General features: G+C 44.2%; 2 protein-coding genes across 2 annotated transcripts; both read right to left on the bottom strand.

Moving 5' to 3' along the window:
• Window positions 1-1860: 1860 nt before the first annotated feature.
• ZNF232 (zinc finger protein 232) lies at window positions 1861-7340 on the bottom strand. The gene is given in 5 exon segments (XM_061390856.1): window positions 1861-1938; window positions 1940-2328; window positions 2331-2663; window positions 4551-4674; window positions 4940-7340. Coding segments are annotated over 5 exon segments (1428 nt in total). The 5' UTR covers window positions 5477-7340; the 3' UTR covers window positions 1861-1893.
• Window positions 7341-10831: 3491 nt separating this feature from the next.
• ZNF594 (zinc finger protein 594) lies at window positions 10832-17122 on the bottom strand. Its single transcript, XM_061389865.1, is given in 4 exon segments — window positions 10832-13573; window positions 13575-13733; window positions 13735-14698; window positions 17089-17122. Coding segments are annotated over 4 exon segments (2034 nt in total). The 3' UTR covers window positions 10832-12696.
• Between the last annotated feature and the right edge of the window lie 4141 nt (window positions 17123-21263).

Here is a 21263-nt window from a genome sequence, read left to right as displayed (position 1 = left end):
ACTCAAGGTACAAAAGGCAAATTTGCCTTCAGAAAGAAGAAAGCACTGTCCTCTGAGGCTGCTGGAGGGACTAAGAAGACAGATGTGGAGGGGATGAGGGCAGGGGGCCTGCAGAGTTGATCATTTGACGCCTTTTGCTAAGAAGTGTGGTTATACATTGGAGTGAGCAAAGGTCTGGGTCAGCTTCCGAAGATTACCCAAAAAGTCATCAAGAAAGGAGACAAACTCTTCTTTAACCCTCATCTGCTGGGTACATCGGCATTCTCTGAGCTGGGCTGTGGTGGGAACGAGCTGAAACTTTGGTCGCAGGAGGACTGTAATCCACACTCCACTCCCTTGACTCCCAAGTGGGAGTCATCCTCTGCTTCCCTGATCCTACTCTGCCATTTCTGGGACCAGGACACTCCTTCCCCAGTCAACCTGCAGCACCAGGTTGCAGAAGTAGGGAGATATTCCATGGGGTAGAGCACTGCTCATTGTCTTTCTAAATTAGTTATCTCCTTCCCCTTGGGTTTTAATTGGTCAGACTGTCACCTAGCTGGAGGTGTTTTCCAGCAGTAGGTGGATGTGGCAGTGTAACTGAATCTTCACCATGATTCAGTTGGGGCACCTGCTGTAACACCTGGTGAAAAGGAAACTGCCTGTCCTTGAGACTGTTACTTCACTCTTCCTAGGAGCTGGAATGTGGATACAGTAATGATCCAGCATCAACCATGCAGGCAAACACATCCTAGTCTAGGGGATGGAGGAGCAAGTTGGGTCCTTAAAGTATCTAGTGAAACTAAACTCAGTTGTCCCTTAGACCAGGGCTTGGCAAACTTTTCCTGTAAAGGCACCAGAAGTAAACATTTCAGGCTTTGTGAGCCACACTTCTTTTTTTCCCCCCTGCTTTTTACATTTAAAAATATAAAAGTGATTCTTAGCCTGTGGGCTATAAAAAAAAAACTGGTCACGAGCTGGATTTGGCTGTTTGCTGACCACCAGCTCATGTCTGGACATTTATGTGAGAAAGAAATAAAAACTTGTATCAGAGAATCAGGAAGGCCTTTGCCACTAATGGGTACTCAAGGGACAAAGCAAAGAGGAAGGGGCTTCTGGTCCTGGTAGTTTTCCCTTCTTGTCCTTACCATGTGGCACCCATCCTCTGGTGAGTTTGCAGGTACCTCAACCAGTGGCTTCCTGCCCTGGCTTGTATCACCTTGATGAACTTTACAAGCCAGTGTCATGTTGGCCAATATTTAACAACTTTTTTTTTTTTTAAAGCTCTGACTTCCACAGTGAACTCCCACCATCACCAACGTTAATGCAGGCTGGTGAAAAGGTGCAAACTGGCTGTTGCATGCCTCTACAGACCAGCTCTCACACACCACTAGAGCAGCCACACCATTCCAGAGTCCTGGGCTATTTGTGTGTGGCTCTCCCTAGAGGTAATAGCTGTTCCCCATGCTGCTGGTCCTATATTCTTAAGATCTCTTTATCTCCTTTAATAGATCATTCCCCTTGACTGTTAATACTTCTTTATATTAAACTTTCCATGCTCAAATAACAAGTGTGGTTTCTGTCTCATGCTTGGACAGTTGTAGATGGGACCCTGTCCAAACAGGCAGATTACTGCGGGGCTGAGGAAGGGCCAGGACCAAAGACCCATTCATAAGAATACTAATATAGGATGGCCATTACCTGCACAGCAGCTCTGTGCCAGACCCATAACTCTAATGAAGTTGGCATGTTGGCTGTTACTCAAAGCCAAAGGTATGCTAGTTGATACAGCCATCTCAAACAGAGGTTGTGAAATGATGACCTGCAGGTAGTAGGACTAGATACAGTTTTTCCTAAATCAAGAAAGACACAGGAAAAATCTTAAAGAGCTTATAACTTTTATGGAATCTAGTCCTAAAACTGATTAGACAAAAGTACAACTCTGCCTGCAGACTTTCTCACCCTCAGTCCATGGGGAAGGCTCTTCTCTGGCATGAACTCTTTGGTGTCTGATAAGCTTGGAACTTCATCTGTAGGCTTTCCCACATTCTTTACAGATGAAAGGTTTCTCTCCACTGTGGATTCTCAGACACTGACTTAGATAGGAGCTTTGACTGAAGGCTTTCCCACATTCATTACACTTGTAGGGATTCTCCCCTGAATGAATCCTCTGATGCTGAACAAGATGAGCACTCCACCTGAAGGACTTCCCACAGGCATAGCACTTGTAGGGTTTCTCTCCTGTATGAATTCTCTGATGCTGAATGAGGTTTGAACTCTGGTTGAATATTTTCCCACAGTCACTGTACTTACAGATTTTCTCTCCAGAATGAATTCTCTGGTGAATATAAGGTGTGAGTTATAAATGAAGGCTTTACTACATTCACTGCATTTATGGTCTTTCTTCCCTGTGGGAGTTGTCTTATGGGTTACAATCATCTGTCTGAAGCTTTTCCCCTGAGTGGGGGACTCCCCCAGTCTCTCCCTTTTAAGATTTCTCTACTGCTGCTCTAAAGGACCCTCACCTTCAGAGGCAGCTTCAAAGGTAGCAGTGCTGGTGGTGAGTTTTTCTCTGAGCACCTGTGATTCCACTTCAGTAATGGGTGGTTGTGGCAACTACCCTTTGTCCTTGGTCTCTGCATCATCTTCTGCAATGTTTGATGGAAACTGCAGATATACCTGTTTTGAGTGTACAGAGAAATGACACTCAGATTAGGATTTCTGGCATGAAAATAAAAGCTTGAAAAATATTCAGTATACACGCGACAGAATTCAGAAGGACAGTCACTTACATATGAGGTCATCTCTTGGTAATGGGACTGTGTACGGGAAGCTTCTCCTTTTTTTCTCATCCCTCCTCATCTGCTTTTTTTTTTTTTTAATAATTTTTTAATTTATGGAACACTGAAAAATGTTATTTGAAAAATAAAATAAATTTCAAGGCAGGATCTTCTTTTTAGGATTTATTTACTCTTTAAAAATATGAGAAAAAGTTAATATTTTCAAGAAACTGGGGAGTGGTTAACTGATGTTGTGTAGAAAAGGAAAAATGAGAATCACAGGGTGATGGAAAAGGATGTTCCTAAAGGCGCAAAGACCCTGCCCCTCTGACTTTGTGATCTTCACCTCTTCCCAGTCAACCCTTGCTCCTCCAATCTGTAGTCACAGAAATAGGTCCCCAACCAGCTGGCTCTTTACTGAAGGGATGACTGCCTGCTTGGTGCTCTCGGCCTTTCCCTTTGACCTGCTCTTTAAAAAAAGAAAAGACAAATGCTTTGCCTTTTCATCTTTAAAAGGTCTGTAACACTTTGTGGTTAATTGTCTGTAATGCTTTCTATAATCTAAAAAGGACAAACAGCAATGGCTATAAGGTAATGCCAAACTTTAAAAATACATACTTTTTTCCAGGTTAAATGCTTGTGGTCAAGGAAATATGAAACATGCTTACTAGGAAAAAAAAAATCAAACAATAGTTAGCTTTGAAGAGAAACTTATGAAACAGAGGTGAAGGAGACAAGGAAAACTCTGCAAGAAAGGGAAGGAAATGCTGGGAAGTAAAAACATACTTTTGGAATAGACACTAAGATTAATCTCTGTTTTTTGTTTTTCTTGTTTTGTTGCTAATAAGAATTTGAATTTTCAGATGCTTCTGTCTTGTGGTGGTGGAGTTATGGTGTAAAACCAAGTGTTAAATAGAATCTTCTTGATAAGCAACATATTCATGTCACATTCCAATGGTTTATGAGGTCATACAGTGCTCTGCAAGGACAGTGCACGGTCCTGAGGCTCTCAGTCTAGGGTCAGCCATAGACAGAGAGGAGAGGATCTTTATGGGGATGGATGAAAGCTGGGGAGGAAGTTGTTGTGGTAAATCTGAAGGGCAGAAGTATAGATAAAAGAGAGTTTCACATGGGGCTTTTAGATGGGGAGTAGGTGGTAGAGAAAGGTAACGACAGGCTGTATCTCACATGGAATGCCTTATAGATTACAAAGTGTGTTTTGGAAGCCATGAAAAATTTCAAAGAGAAAAGATTTTCAAGCTGGCCTGTAGCTCAGGGCAGTGAAACTTATGAGGCTAAAAGTGAATGAAGTATTTTCTGGTCCTCCTTCAGGGCTCTCGGGGCTTCCCCAGTGGCTCAGCGGTAAAGAATCCACCTGCAGTGCTGGAGACACGGGAGATGCAGGTTTGATCCTTGGGTTGGGAAGACCTCTAGAAAAGGATGGAAACCCACTCCAGTATTCTTGCTTGGAAAATCCCATGGATAGAGGAGCCTGGTGGGCTGGAGTCCATAGGGTCACAAAGAGTCAGACACGACCGAGCATGCACACACTGAGGGCTCTCTAAACCAAGAGATGCTGGTGAGGTTTTATAGCCAGATACGCTAGAAATTTAATCCTTAGAGCTACTACATAAAGTAGGTTATCATTATTCCTAATTTTGTGGGTGATGCGTCTCTCACCTAAGTGATAAGAACAGTAAGGCCAGGATGATGACAGCTTCTGAGCACCTGCTCTGTGCCCTTTATACTCCCTCCTCCTTCCCTCCCTTCCCACAGAATCCTGCTACTCAACACTCTCTGGGAAGGGCCAGGGCTCCATAGGCTGCAGCTGGAAGCTTGGTTTCTCCTGGGCTGCTCCCAGAGCTGCCTTCTCCCATTGCTCTTCCCATGCAGGTCCACACACAAGACCTGGGACCTGGGGGTGATCAGGTACCACTTGGTTTCTGTGGGACCAAAGCTTTCAAGGAGACTTTAGAGAGCCTCCTCACAGCACAGGGGCAGGAAGAGGAGCTAGAATCTCATTCAGGGCTTGAAGGCAGAAAAGACAGAAACATACACTCAGTGTTCTACTTGGCCCCAAACAGTTTTGAACTTGGCAACTCCCCCTACTACTGCCCCTCTTTCAGACTGGAAGGTCATTGATCTGGTTCCCACAACAGATTGTATGTTCCCCTTTCCACCTAGGGCCCTGGTTCATTGAGTCCTTTCTCTAAGTCCTCCAGCACAGCCACAGCCTTCTCTCCACTCTTAGGGTGATGTCCCCACACCCAGGATTGGAGCTCCTTGGGCAGGATGGTCAGGAATTGTTCCAGTACCAGTAACTCTAGGATCTGCTCCTTGCTGTGACTCTCGGACCTCAGCCTCTCACAGCAGAGGACCCTTAGTCAGCTCAGGGCCTCGAGGGGACCAGGAGTCTCTTGGTAACAGAGCTGCCTGAAGCGCTGGCGGAAGATCTCTTGACTGAAAGAGTGGATCCCATGTAGTCTGTTTTCACATTCCCAAGTCTGTTCCTCTTCCTTTGGCTCCATCATCATAACCTTTTCTTGATCCTGTGTACCTAGAAGGGCCAGAGTTTTAGCTGCTGTTAGTGATACAGCCATCCTAGCTTGGATTGGCTCTGGAGAAGACCCATACCAACCAGAGTCTTTCAGGGGCACGCTGTCATATAAGCAGAACTTTTTTTTTTTTTTTTCATTCATTAAATACACACTCAGCATCTACCAAGAGCCAAACCCTATACTATATCCTTTAATCTTTCCTTCTCTATCCCTCCTCAGATTCCTATTCCAGTGTCACTACCTTTGAGAAAGTCTGGTAGACAGATACATAAAGTGTTTTTTACACTACATATTACAACTTGATAAAGGCTATAGTAGGAGAAAACAGCACGAGGGGTTGGGGAGAGGGGAGTGTTCTGGAATCTGACGGGAAGAAACAAGTTTGAAGCAAAAGCCAAATTTCCAGAGCTCGGAGCTGAGCAACTTTCAGAGCAAGGTGACTGGCCTGTTTTCAATTATTGACTCTCAGAGGTGTTGGAGTGAAGCCTCCTGCCAGATGGCTCCTTCCCTCTTCCTAAAATTTCAGTAGTGGCCACAACAAAAGAACAGTTTAAATTTCCTCTAGGGCAATTTTATTCCAACGCCCAGGATCTGTAGCAGGGTCCTGTTAAGGGGCAGCTATTGGGCAAGACGTGGTCTCGGTAAAGTGTCCAGCGTCAGGAAAATCTAGAGGGAAAGCAGTGGAACGTACCCAGAGGCCATTAAAGGCACACAAACGGGGGCCACTGGCTACGGCCGAGGGAGGCGCAGAAGACGAGCGCGGAAGCCTGTGTCTCAGGGTGATGTCCCGGTGACCAGTTCCCAGTTGAATTCCTGCGCACGGCACTAGGTACGGGGTCCGCCGGATCGCCTGGCCTGCTATAATTCCCCATCCTTCACTTTAAGCCCTGGAATCTCCAGAGAAGAGGAGCCCCGGGCCAGCCCCCGCCCTCCATGAACCGTGGGGCTCTGGACTCCTTTCCGTGCAAAGGCGCGCCATCTGTCCTCGGCTCCTCAAAGGGCTGCCCGCGGGGTGTGTTCACTGCGGCAACCGCCGCTGCCTTCCTGGACCGGCTACAGCAGAGCGGGCCAGCGGGCGACACCCTGAGGGCCGCCGCTAAGCTTCCCCTTAGAGGACTCAGAGCTTACACCTAGCCACTTTTGAGCAGCTCGCGCTTCCAGCTAACCAGGGAGGGCAGGTGTGAGCCTGCGCACCCAAGGCCTCCCCTGTCGCGGAGGGCTCTGGGAATTGCAGTCCTGGAGTGGGTGGGGCAGGTGTGGGCCGAACTTTTTACCTAAAGATTGGCGTGCCTTGCTTCTCTGTTCAGTTGTGGATCCAGGGTCCTGCCCAAGCTGATAGAAATGGCCGGGAAGTTCTACCCTATGCGTGGCCTCTTTGCAGCCTTTCCTCCTCTACCTTCTGTTTTCCACTTACATCTTCCCAGACCTGATTAGAGGGCCACAGCCGGAGAAAGAAGTTACCCTTAAGGAGAAAGTGTTGTTATTCAGTTGCTCAGTCCTGTCCGACTTTTTGCGATCCCATGGACTGCAGCATGCCGGGCTTCCCTGTCCTTCACTATCTCCCAGAGTTTGCTCAAACTCATGTCCACTGATGAGTCGATGATGCCATCCACCTATCTCATCCTCTGTCACCCTCTTCTCCTTTTGCCTTCCATCTTTCCCAGCATAAGGGTCTTTTCCAGTGAGTTGGCTCTTCGCATGAGGTGGCCAAAGTATTGGAGCTTCAGCTTCAGCATCAGTCCTTCAGTGAATATTCAGGGTTGATTTCCTTTAGGATCAATCTGGTTTGATCTCCTTGCTGTCCAAGGGACTCTCAAGAGCCTTCTCCAATACCACAGTTCAAAAGCATCAGTTCTTCAGCGCTCAGCCTTCTTTGTGGTCCAACTCTCACATCCATACATGACCACTGGAAAAACCATAGCTTTGACTATACAGACCTTTGTCAGCAAAGTGATGTTTCCGCTACTTAATATGCTGTCTAGGTTTGTCACCCCATGAACAGTTTGAAAAGGCCTATGCATGTCCATCAGTAAATAAAAACAATTTCTGGTGAGAAGAAAAATGAAATCTAAGGATGTAGTTAATTGGGGTAGAGGAAAAGGACTTGTTGATAGAGGAAATTACTGCTATCTGCTTTCCCAATAATAACAAACATGTGCCTGATTATGAGTTCTCGGGAAGGAAAGGTAACCATGATGAGAATGGAAAAGAACAGTAGAGCATCCAAATTAACATGGCAAAAAACAGGATGAGCAAAATAGTATGAATCCTAGAAAGAAAAGAATCCAACTGGATCAAAAAAGGAAATCAAAAGAAAAATTACAAAGCACTTATAAGGCAATAAAGAGAACACTTCATGGTAAAATATATGGGACTTAGCAACAGCCATACTTGAAAATGTACACCATAAAATCACTGTAGATGGTGACTGCAGCCATGAAATTAAAAGACACTTGTTCCTTGGAAGAAAAGCTATGACCAACCTAGACAGAGTATTAAAAAGCAGAGACATCACTTTGCCAACAAAGGTCCATCTAGTCAAAACTATGGTTTATCCAGTGGTCACGTATGGATGTGAGAGTTGGACCATAAAGAAGGCTGAGCACCGAAGAACTGATGCTTTTGAACTGTGTGTTGGAGAAGACTCTTGACAGTCCCTTGGACAGCAAGGAGATCAAACCAGTCAATCCTAAAGGCAATCAGTCCTGAATATTCACTGAAGAACTGATGCTGAAGCTCCAATACTTTGGCCACCTGATGTGAAGAGCCGACTCACTAGAAAAGACTCTGACACTGGGAAAGATTGAAAGCTGGAAGCAGAAGGGGATGACAGAGGACGAGATGGTTGGATGGCATAATCGACTCAATGGACATGAGTTTGAGCAAGCTCTGGGAGATAATGAAGGACAGGGAAGCCTGGCTTGCTGCAGTCCATAGGGTTGCAAAGAGTTGGACACAACTGAAGAATAACAACAACTGCATCCCCTGTTAATGAAAAAAGATATAAAACAATTTAAAACTAACCTTAAGAAACTTTAAAAGCATAGTGAAATAAACCTAAAGAAGCAAAGAAGAGTGAATCAGTAAAGATAAAAAAAAAATTTAAAAATAGTAGAAGGAATAAATTCAAACGTTAATTTCCTTGAAAAAAGCAGCAAAATAGATAAACTTGTTTAAAGCCTGATTAAGAACAAGAAAAATTAAGAATTGGAATGAGAAATAAAACATAACAACAGAATCAGAAGAGATGAAAATAATTAGAGACCATTTCACTCAGCTTTAGGGTAGGATATTGAAAAATCTAGATAAAAATATCTTTTTTTTTCTTTTAAATTATTTATTTATTTATTTATTTTTGACTGTGCTTGGTCTTTGTTGCCACACAGGCTTTTCTTTAGTTGTGGCACGTAGGCTCAGTAGTGAACTTTAAAGTTTGGTGCCCGAACTTTAGAGCACAGGCTCAGTAGTTGTGGTACACAGGCTTAGTTGCTCCAATGCATATGGGATTTTCCTGGATCAGGGATCGAACCTGTGTCTCCTGCCTTGGCAGGCAGATCCTTAACCACTGAACCACCAGGGAAGTCCCAATAAAAATATCTTTTAGCAAAATATAAATTACCAAAATTGTGTGCACCAGCCAGATGTGTATAAAACAACCCGATTCTGGGGGAACAAGATCTCAGGAAAATGCTAGAGAGCAATTACTTTTAGATATAACATGAAGTACCATTTTCTGGCAAACAACATTTCAAATGGGAATCACTAAAATACTTAACTAGAGGGAATTCCCTGGTGGTCCAATGGTTAGGACTCTGGTGCTTTCAGTGCCTGGACCGAGTGCCATCCCTGGTGGGGGTACTAAGATTCCACAAGCCCAGTGAGGTGTGGCCAAACCTGCCACCTTCCCCTCCCCCCAAAACACTTACCTAGAAACCAGTCACCAATTCAAAACAGATACTTTGACCAAGCAAAATATAATTTAACCTGAATTTTTTCTATACTGACTAGTTTATGGCTGTATCTAGAGTGGAAAGAAAAGAAAGGAAATTACACATACTATGCTCTTGTGATGACTATAGTTTTCAACAACCAACACAAAACTAGAAAATTATAAACATGCATGTTCATTCAAACATTTATTGAAAAAAATTATGTAAATCTAGGTCTGGGCTACAGGTGAGGGGATACAAAAACATAGCTCCCTGCTTTCAAAAAGCTAAATGTGTAAAGAAAACAAGAGAATATACATAAAATAATGTAATATTTTGTGTATATTATATTTGTGTATTACACAATATTTGTGTAATAATGGCTTCTTGTAAGCTCTGAGGCCAGAGAAACAAAGGACTTTGGTTTGTTCATTCAAACAAGCCATGCTTCAGTGCTTGAATTTTGCTTACAATAAACAATGTGGGGGAAAAAGTGCCAAGGCATTTTTCTTTAAAGAATTGAGTGTGTGTTCATCAGAACCTGTCAGACATGTTCATGTTTAAAGAAAAAGGTTATTTTAAGTGATAGGGACTCTGAAAGCTGCAGGGGATCAAGGCAACCTGAGATAAGAGTTAGGACAATGCATTAGCTGTTAGCGGTTTAGGGACAGTAATTAGACCAGGTCTCAAACTGGAAGTTTTCATGAAGTGAGAGACAAGTCAGTATGAGAGAGCATATTAAATGCCAAGCCAAGAACTTTAAACTTTAGTAAAATGGGCAGCCACTGGATCCTTTTTGAATGTGAGTTTGCGTTTGTTTGTGTGTGAGATGATAAAAGCAGTATTTGAAGAAAATCAAGCAGTGGTGTACATGATGGATTAAAAAGGTGAACAGTTCCAAGACAACTAGAACAGTAGTGGAAGACCAAGGCTCAGAGAAGACTTGTTCACTTTCACCCTCAGGATCGCAAGGTGCTGCCAGATTTGATCCAGAGATTCTTTATGCTAAAAGGAAAGAAAGCACATTGTGGGCGGGTACAGTCTCCTTGATCACACATCCAAAAAATGCATGGATACCCTTCAGAGGTAATCAGGAGAAATCATTATACCCAAGATTCTAACAAAACTCCAGAGACAGACAAGCCAGTCCTTCCAAATTTGTCCCCAGTTGCTTAAGGTCTTCTTCACAATAGGCTTAACTCATGTACATGGCTGACCAGAATTTTAGGTCTTCTAATCTTCTCAACTTCAGACATAGGAAGAAAGTTCTTCCAAATCTTTATATCATCAGAGATTCAGCAACTGAAATGAGAAATGACTTGTACTGTAGCTGCAGCCAAGGGACATCAACATATTACCTGCTCAATTTTAAATATCAACTGCTACATTCAAACCCATCCTGCTTCAGTGAGGAAATGAGTTGAAGAAAAGAAGCCAAATAAGGAGTAGATTTAGTGACCAATGTCACTAGTGTGTTTGGTAGATTTGATAGTGTGTTGGGAGAGGGTCCTCAATGGCATGAAGAAGAGATTTTTTGGCTGCACCATGTGGCTTGTGAGGATCAGGGACTGAACCCAAGCCCAAGGCAGTGAAAGAACCGAGTCTTAACCACTGGACTTCCAGGGGATTCCCCAGTAGCCAGCTTTCAGGGATGGTGTGGATGGGCTTCTCCACTTGAAGATATCCCACTGCTGTTCAGGACGCGCTTGTGGAGGAGCCCTAGCCCCCAGTGCTTTGAACTTTAAGGGGTCCTTCTTTTTTACACCAGCCACAACACAGCACTGTATTCTTACACATCTTTTATTTTGCTTGTAAATACTTCATCTTTTGTTTTAAAATGGTTAAAGCTCAAGATGCCCTTCTGTGTGTCAACAGTAGATTTCAGTTTTCTCATTTAAAGCTCACAATTACACCAGGAGGTAGATTATTTTATCACCATTTTATTAGTAAGGAAAATAAGGATCAGAAGGGTTACATAATTTGTCCCAGGTCCTGAGGCCAACATGTCCTACTGGGATTCAAACCCACATCTGCGTCCCCTCCATTACACCACACTGCTTCTCCTGAAATAGTTCATCAAACTAGTTTTCTATCAGACTCTGGGTTCCTATTGGGATGCACTGCCACTACCCATATCACACTGAAATGCTTCCTTAAATGGCCCCTGGTGACTGGTGTTATAAATATCCAAGGGCAGGGCTTCTCATCCAGGGTGCTGTTGACACTTAGGGTCAGATAATTCTTTTTTGGGGGTAGAGTGAGCTATGTATTGTAAGATATTTAGCAACATTACTGCTTTTTAGATGCCAATATTTTCTTCCCAGTTGTGACAACCACAATGTCTCTGGGACATTGCCAAATGCCCTCTGGGAAGCAAAAATCACCCTGGTTGAGAACCACTGATCCCCTCTGTGCATCTCACAAGCTATTCCCACTGAGGAAAGATATAGGTTGAAATTCTCACCTTACAGTGTCCCATTTGGTAACTTTCTTGTCTGCTGATACATGTAATTTCATATACAATCTACCAGTAGTTCATGGTACAAGAAATATTTGACAATTGTGTTTGACTGCACAGATAAACAGGGCCTAATTACCAATATCAGTTATCAGATTAAAGATGACTAATCTCTTTCAGAGTTCTGCTTAAAGTCTCCAATTCTCAAATAATTACAAAGCTCTGGTTCAAGACAAAACCACTTTCCTCTAATCTCTTCACCTTTCAAAGTTGTTGCTTTAATTCCTACCAATTCAGGTCACCTAAATGCTCTGCCCTGGCACTCAGTCTAGTCCTATTTCCAACATCCACTGTCCTTTCCTTTGCTCTTTTATTTCCTGATACTAGTCATTATCATTCTTTCTCTGGGGAACACTTCACTTGGCTCTTGTATCCTGGCCTTCAGCTCTCCTGTTGTCGAGTCATTTCTATTAGTTTTTGTTTCCTCTCAATTAATGGTTCATTCTAATTAGTATTATCACATATACATAAGCGTATTTTATGAGGAGATAAAAGGGGAATATGTATAAAATATATATCTAACAGGAAGAACTCATTCCAGAGAGATTTAATCACCCTAAAGTACTTAAAGCAGATTTATACTTGTCACTAGACTAGGTAGTCAAGATTGAAATGGCTCCTTCCATGAAGAATTTAGTTCAGGGGTTGTTGGCAAAGTGATTTCTAATGATGTTAACAACAATGGAAGTCCTCTGAAACATTCTCAAGTAATTGTATCCTCTGGATCATATGCCAGTTTCAGATATGAAGCAGAGAAAAGGTGATTATGTCCAAGAGCTTGCCCACATTACACTTACATGTTTTCCATCCATTAGGGCTCTTCAAATGTTTTCCTACTTTCAAATGGTTTTCAGCAATAAAAACCCTTTACTGTGCAATAAGACATGGTCTCCATCAAGCTTTTTCTACATTCATTAGGTTTCTGTTTCCTATTAGAGTAAGTCATATTTAAGGACTCTCTTGTGTTCCCCAAGCTCCTTTCCAGTGTGAAGTTTCTGATGTTTAAGAAAAGCTGTGTGCCTGCTGAAGGCCTTCCCACAGTGGCTACATTCAAAGGCTTTCTCTCCAGTGTGAATTCTCTGGTGACTAACAAGGTGTGAGTTCTGGCAGAAGGCCTTCTTACACTCAGAGCATTCATAGGGTTTCTCGCCAGTGTGAACACAGTGGTGTTTAATGAGATCTGAGCTGTCCCTAAAAGATTTCCCACATTTATTGCACACGTTAGGTTTTTCTCCACTATGTATTCTGTGATGTTGCATAAGGTCTGAGCTCTGAGTTTTCCCACATTCCTTATATTCATGGGGTTTCTCTCCTGAGTGAGTTATCTGATGTCGGGTGAGGTCTGAGCTGCCCCGAAAAGTTCTACCACACTGACTGCACTGATAAGCTTTCTCTTCTTGGTGAATTCTTTGCTCTTCTCTAAGCAATTTTTCCTTGCTGAATGTTTTCCCAACTTCCTTAAGTTTCTCTCCAGTATGAAGTCTCTGATGCTTGAGAAAAGCTGTGCGCCAGATGAAGGCTTTTGTGCATTCCTTGCATTCACAAGGTTTCTCGCCACTGTGGATTCTGTGATGCTGGATGAGGAGCGAACGTTGCCGGAAGGCTTTTGCACATTCATTGCGCTGACAGGGTTTCTCTCCAGTGTGACTTTTCTGATGTGTCATAAGGTGCAACCTCTGGCCAAAAGCTTTCCCACATTCACTGCATTCATAGGGTTTCTCTCCAGTGTGAGTTATCCAATGCCGAATTAGATCTGAACTTCCCTGGAAATATTTTCCACACTTAGTACATCATAAGATTTTTCTTCCCGTGCATTCTCTGTTGTTGGATAAGATCCAAGTCAGAAGTACAGGCTTTTTCACATTCAAGTTCCTTGCCAGTGTGTAGCCTCTGATGTTTCAGAAATGCCGTGTGTCCACTGAAGGATTTCCCACATTTGCAACATTCATGGGGTCTCTCCCCACTGTGGTCTCTGGTGTTCAGTGAGGTGGGAGCACTGCCTAAAGGTCTTTTCACAGTTGCTGCCCTTGAAGCCTTTCTCTCCAGTATGAATTCTCTGATGTGTGACCAGGTGTGAGCTTTGACTGAAAGTCTGTCCACATTCATAACATTTATAGGGTTTCTCTCCAGTGTGAGTTCTGTGATGAATAATAAGACCTGAGCTTTGATTGAAGGCCTTCCCACATTCATTGCATACATATGGCTTCTCTCCAGTGTGAATTCTCTGATGCAGGACAAGGTTCGAGCTCCCCTTGAAGGCCTTCCCACACTCTTTACATTCATAGGGATTCTCACCATTATGAATTCTCTTATGTCAAACCAGGTTGGAGCTCTGATTGAAGTCTTTTCCATATTCATGACATATATGAGGTTTCTTTTCTGTATGAATTCTCTGATGTATAATAAGATTTGAACTTTGATTAAAGTGTTTTCCACATTCACTACATACATATGGTTTTTCTCCTGTATGAATTCTCTGATGTATAATCAGGTTTGAGCTTCGATTGAAAGTTTTTCCACATTCCTTACATTCATAGGTTTTCTTTACATTATCAATTTTCTGATGTTCAGTTATTTCTGACTTCTGTTTGAAGCTCTGACCACAGACTTCATATCTGTGGGATCTTTCTCCTGCAGAAAGGGTTTTTTCTCTTTCCTTACATCCATGGCCTCTCTCTCCTGCAATCATTTTTTTGGGGATCACATTCACTTCCCTGATACCTCTCTCTTGGGAAGAGGGATGTCTCACTGAATCATCTAAGGAGCTTATCCAATACCTCAATAACCTGTCCTCAGGATCATCAGTTTCAAATAACCCACATTCCTGGGATATCTGTCTTGGGAGTCTTTCTGATACAGCCCTTGCTGAATCTTTTTCTTCTGAAATTTCCATCTTTGACTTCCAATCTTTTATCTTACTCCTGGTCTCAGAATCTGAAATGATAAGCAGACCATTCTATAATTCCTAAAATACAAATTTCACCTCTTTCCTACACCAGAAGGTCTTAGAGGGAGGTAGAGGGAAGAACAAGGAACTTAGAATAAGACTCTTCCCCGCTGGCACTGAGATTTAGACATTTTTCAGAGGGATTGTGGCTATCACAGGAACACACACTCTATTGATGGAGAAGAAACCTACTGGGGTGCAGGCTGGAGCTGGTGCGTAGGAGTGGCCTTCAGGGTGGTGGAGGAATTCACTGGAGGAGGTGGGCAGTCTGGAGCTGGAAGTGGCCTGTTTGATGGGGTAGGAACCTGCTGGGCCCTGTGTCCAGGCCAGAACGGGTTCACAAGAAGCAATCACTAGGGTGAGTGGCACTCACCCTAGCTGATCTGTTGGCAACCACACCAATAAATACACAGCACACCAGCACCAGCAAAAGAAGTTCCTTCTTTTTCCTATGGCCTTGCATTTCCCTCCAGCAACCTCTGTTGACAAAATATAAGTCTTGTACCAGCTGGCAAAGGAGATGGTTCAGATCTAGTAACATAAGCAAAGCAAAGAAGGGTAGATTTGGAGTCGAGATATGATAAATTAAGAACTGGTACACTAATACTGCTATATTTAAAATGGATAATCAACAAAGACCTATTGTATAGCACATGGAACTCTGCTCAGTGTTATGTGCCAGGCTGGATTGAAGAGGGGTTTGGGGGAGAATGGATAGACATATATATATGGCTCACTCCCTTTGCTGTTCACATGAAACTACCAGAGCATTGTTAATCGGCTATACCCCAATATAAAATAAAAAGTTTAAAGTTACATAAAAAAAAAGACTGGGTAGTGGGAGTGAAAAAGTGGAGGTGAGGGGGAGGAGCTGGTGAATTCCACTTCAGACATGTCATATTTGACTTAACTGTGAGGCATCCAGGAGGAAACTTCTGAGAAGCTGATGGATCAGCAGGTCAGGAACCCAGGAGGAAAATCTAAAATGGACACACAGATTTTGGAATCATCAGTATATAAGTAGTATCTAAAGCAGAAAAGTGACCCTAATGATTACAGCTTAGAGGCAGCTTAGGGTTCTGAAAAGAACAGGGCTTAGAAGCCAGCAGAGTCAAGTTAGAGTCCCAGCTTCTTCATCTTCCCCAACCATCATTTCTGCAAATGTAAAACAGAAATATCACTTACTCCAAAGTGTTATTGTACACATTAAAAACAAACAAACAAACAGAACCACCCTGGGAATTCCTTGATGGTCCAGTGGTTAGGACTTGGCACTTTCACAGCTGTGGCCTGGTTGAGGAACTAAGATCCTGTAAGCTGCACGGCACAGTAAAAACCAGAAAACCCACCCCAATGTACAGAAAGCCACACATCACTACAGTGTAAGCCTCCCAAGAGTGTAAGCTCCATGGGGGTGGGGGGCTTTATTTTGTGCAGTGTTGGACCACTACCTGGACCATAGTGGGTGCTCAATTAAAAAATCATTGAATAAGTGAATAGTAGGTTATCTCTCTGGAGAAGGCAATGGCACCCCACTCCAGTACTCTTGCCTGGAAAATCCCATGGACGGAGGAGCCTGGTAGGCTGCAGTCCATGGGGTCGCGAAGAGTTGGACACAACTGAGCGACTTCACTTTCACTTTCCACTTTCATGCATTGGAGAAGGAAATGGCAACCCACTCCAGTGTTCTTGCCTGGAGAATCCCAGGGACGGTGGAGCCTGGTGGGCTGCCGTCTATGGGGTCGCACAGAGTCGGACACGACTGAAGCGACTTAGCAGCAGCAGCAGCAGGTTATCTTTCTTCCTCCTTCCCCTTGACTAAATAATTCCTGAAATTCTTGTCTCTATCAGCTTCCATAATGCACGATACTCCACCCACTTTACTTTTTCATTGTCTTTACCCTTTCAGCTTTTCCAGCCATTAAATGTTAGTGTTACTAAGGCTCAGCTCCTAGTCCTCTCCTTTTATATTCTGTGTCTCAATGACCATATCAACTCTGGCTTCAGTGATCACCTTTGTCCAAAATGAATCATAAATCTAAAACTCCAACTCCTCACTTACACTGTAGCCTATATTCACAATTCATCTCCAGTCCAATGTCTTACTGGCAGTCAAGAAGAATCAAATGTATAAAAATGAACTCATCATTTTGCTTCTAAATGTATTCCCCCTTCTTACAGCTGTTTCTGCCCAAATGACTACTTTTTATTGAATAAATATTTAACGTGCCTACAGTGAGCCTACAGTGTCCAGTCACTGTTCTAGGTCCTGGGATACTCTGGTGAAGAAGCCCCTAGTGGGGCTTGTACTTTTCTAAGCCAGAAACACAGTAGTTTACCAAAAATGTGATCCATACAGCAGCAACATCAGCCTCACCCAGGAGCTTAGTAAAATGCAAATTCTGAAGCATCGCCAAGACCCACAGGATCAGTCTGTTGGGGAGGGGCCCAGCAATCTGTGCTCATCCAGCTTACGCTGCAGGTGATTCCTTAGCTTTGCTACAATCTGAGAAGCACTGGTGTAGTCATTGTGGACTTCTCCTTCTCTATCCCTTCTGTCTGTATATTTTACCTAAGACTGAAAACTGCTCCAACTCCATCTAACTCAAAATGTTCTCACTCCATGCTTGGATTCTTGTAAAATCTCTAAACATGTTTTCTGGCTCCAATCAGTGCTAAGAACACTGTCAAATGAAATAATTTTCTAAGGCATGGCTTACACCAATGAGCAAAAATCTATCATGATTTCTTCTATCACCCATTAAAGGAAATAAAAGCTTATCATTGACTCACAGAGCTGGATTATATCCTAGGGCTGCCATGACAAAGTCTCATGAACCAGGTAACTTAAAACAATAGGCATTTATTCTCTCACAGTTCTGGAAGTTAGAAGTCTGAAAGGAAGGTGTTGCCTGGGTGGCTTCCTCCTGAAGGCTCCTAAGAGTAACTGGTCCAGGTCTCTCTCCTAGCTTCTGGCGACAGCAGGAAATCCTTCTGTTCCTTGCTTTGCAGATGCAGTACTCCAGCATATGCCTCCATTTTCACATGGCATTGTGTCTCTTCATTTGGCCATCTTCTTATAAGGACACTGGTCATATTGAAGTAGGGGCCCATCCTTGTCTTACCCAGCTACAATCTGCAATGACCCTGTTTTCAAATAAGGTCACCTTCTGAGGCATGAGGGGCTAAGACCTCAACATATCCTTTTGGGGGGTACAATTTAACTCCTAGCAATAGCCCCGCTCTATGATTCTCTAAGAGCGAAACTATGCTCTCGAATCCTCCCTAACATTCCCATATACTAGGCTTCTTCCCATTCTGTCCCTTTGCCCATGACTCTCCTACTTGTGCTCCTTCCTACTCTCCTTCATCTACATCAAGATCAAATGCGGCAAAAGGCCAGGCAGTTCATCAGAACGAGTAACAAAAACTAGGTGGTAAATGACAGCTGGTACTTTGCTTCAATGTCTGGGAGACAATGATTAGTGGGGACTGGATATCTGAGAATCTTACACTGAGTCTAAAGGAGGGAACTGCTACTCAATTCCTGCTAATTGTACCATGCAGACACATGGGTCCTGTTTGGCCACATCTTCTGATTTTCCAAGAGATGCTAAAACCCCAGACTTTTGAGTGAGTAGATGTGAAAGAAATTTTCTGACTTTAAAATATTGGCCACTAGTTCAAGTAAAAACAAACAGCATGAGTCAAGAAAATTTGTCTAGAGGGAACTCCCTGATGGTCCAGTGGTTAGGACTTGGCACTTCCACTGCTATGGCTGGAGTTCAATCCCTGATCAGAAACCAAGATCCCCACAAGCTGCAGGGTGAGGCTGGGGCGGCTGGGGGCGGGGGGGGTGGGTGGGTGGTGTAAAATGTGTCTACAAAGTAATCTGGCCAAACTTTTACTATCTCTGACTTTCACAAATACCTTCCACTGTTTCAGGCTCATCTTAGTTAGTACCTTCTACTATTTCAATCCTTATTATTATTATTTCAATCCTTTAAATTCTTATTCATGCATTAGATGATGCTACACAAGACAAGAGGGGCTTCCCTGGTAGCTCAGACGGTAAAGCATCTGCCTGCAATGCGGGAGACCTGGGTTTGATCCCTGGGTTGGGAAGATCCCCTGGAGAAGAAAATGGCAACCTACTCCAGTACTCTTGCCTGGAAAATTCCATGGATGGAGGAGCCTGGTAGGCTACAGTACACGGGATCACTAAGAGTCGGACACGACTGAGCAACTTCACTACTACCTAAGACAAGAGTCCCTGCCTAGGGGCCTGGAAGACTTAAGACACGACACCAGGTAGTAAGTGCTTGTGAACCAGACCCTTGTTTAACTAAACAAGCTAAAAAAGATGAACAGTTTAAAGTGGGAGATGGCAATCCTGGGAGGCTTCCCTAAGAAAATGACTTTTGAAGCTATACCAAAAAAAGTATACAGATCTTCACAAAGAAGAGACCAGCCCAAGTCCCTCCCTTTCTGAGCTCCAACAGTACGAACATTTTAGATCAGGTATTAGGACGTGTCTGAACCATACAGTTCATTCCTGTGGTTCAGTCTAGTCTTCCCAACGGGGCTGTCCGTTATTCCTGGAGAGTAGAAACCCGATCTTGTACTTGAAGTTACATCTACAAATGCGCTTGGCACAGCACTGGACAAGGAGCAAGGTCAGTTCACACCTGGGGGTTGATTCTGGGCCTGGGAGAGATGTGGTTTGCAGAACTCACAGGAGGGAACTGGAACAGAAAGTAAAAAGGGGACACAGCGGAGGAGGGGAGTTGGGGATGGGCGGGGCGTGCCAAGACCAAAATGAGGGCCAAGGCGCCTAGGTCCTGAAAGCTGCAGACTCTCTCCCTTTTTGGTGATGTTAGGTAGTTAGAATAGGGAGAAGGAGTCCAGAATGGCGGTGGCTAAAAGACAAGAAAGAGAGAAGCCCGCGAAAATAGAACAAAGGAAGGTCCGAGGACCGGAGTGAGGACCTCAGGTAGAACAAACAACACTCCTGGCTAACCCAATTTACACAGGGCAGACTGGTGTGTGTGTGTGTCGGGGGCGGGGGGGAGGGGGGCGGTGCGGGCATATAAAAAAAGGACCCTAAGCTCTGGTGCGCTGGACCGCTCTTGTCTTCGTGTCTTTGAGTTGACATGCCGTCACATCTCGAGGATGGATTTTGTTATTATCTAAATAAAATAGAGCTGTAACACTGTAACATGGAGCTGTAACACTGATTTGTCTAAGAGCTATAACAGGGTCTGTCCAAGACCAGAGAGCTATGACACTCCGAGGGCTTTAATGTCGGACACTCCAAATCTTTGTTGTGATGAGACAAAACCGAGGAGTATACACTCGCCTGACAGAGAAATGAGAGTTCAGCGCCCAACTCCGAAGATCTGCTCCCCAACTCTCTTCCTGGGGCCCCCCAGTTCTGCGATCGCGGCATGGTCTCACCGCCAGGCCACCCCTAGGGGGCCCCCTCCACGGCCACCAGCGCTCTGCCCCTGTTCCTCCCTTGGGCGCGGGGCCACCACCCCTGACTCCGCTCCAGCGGTGGCTGGTCACTTCCGGCGTACTCCCGCAGGGGGCCGTTCACCTTCCCGCAGCCGGCTGTGCCGGCCAATTCGCGAGCCCGCCCCCAGGCCACCTCCCACCGGCTCTGGGGTCTACCCTGCGCAGGCTCGGTGTCATCGGCTCGGTCTCGCGCGAGCAGAGTCCTGAGGGTCCTGCGCCAAGCAGGTTGGTGCACCTGCCGGCGCCACGTTACACGAGCGAGGCCACCTCCGAGACGCAAGTCCTCCGGGGGTCCTAGACTCGCCCACGGGCCTGCCTTCGGCCTGTCGGTCTGGGTGGGCGTTCTCATCAGATAACCACATTTAATTTTTAATCTTTTTCTCCCTGCGTGCCTTTGTGGTCTGATTCATTGATGCCTTCTATTTGCATTGCCCTGTCAAAGGCTTGGCAGAAAAAAAGAAAAAAGCCTTGACAGTACGGAGATTTTAAAAAGGATAGCGAAATGTTTAACAGGTCGAGTTCTGAGTGAAAAAGATAATTAGAAAATCAGAGAGAATCGTTGACCCACCACTTATGGGTGTTTGACTTTGGGCAAATTACCTAACCTCTCTGAGTCCAATTTAATGGATTACCCTCCTTTTCCTCACTGATTTTAAATACTGTCGTTAACTGAAATAACTGAAGTCGCTCAGTCGTGTCCGACTCTTTGCAACACCATGGACTGTAACCTACCAGGCTCCTCCGTCCATGGGATCTTCCAGGCAAGAGTACTTGGAGTGGGTTGCGATTTCATTAAATTCACGTATGTACTTGGTTATGTATTTTAAGTACTTTCTGTTTGTTACCTGTTTCTATCTGCTTTGATAATAAATTGTTACAGTGAGCTTTTAACTATGTTTTAAAATCTGGTGGGCCAGTCTTCTACTCGGAGAAGGCAATGGCACCCCACTCCAGTACTCTTGCCTGGAAAATTCCATGGATGGAGGAGCCTGGTGGGCTGCAGTCCATGGGGTCGCTAAGAGTCGGACACGACTG

The sequence above is a fragment of the Bos javanicus genome, chromosome 19 (genome assembly GCF_032452875.1).
Source record: "Bos javanicus breed banteng chromosome 19, ARS-OSU_banteng_1.0, whole genome shotgun sequence".
NCBI classification, from domain to species: domain Eukaryota; kingdom Metazoa; phylum Chordata; class Mammalia; order Artiodactyla; family Bovidae; genus Bos; species Bos javanicus.
Note: the sequence above shows the minus strand (reverse complement) of the source record. Positions and strands in the feature narration are given on the sequence as shown.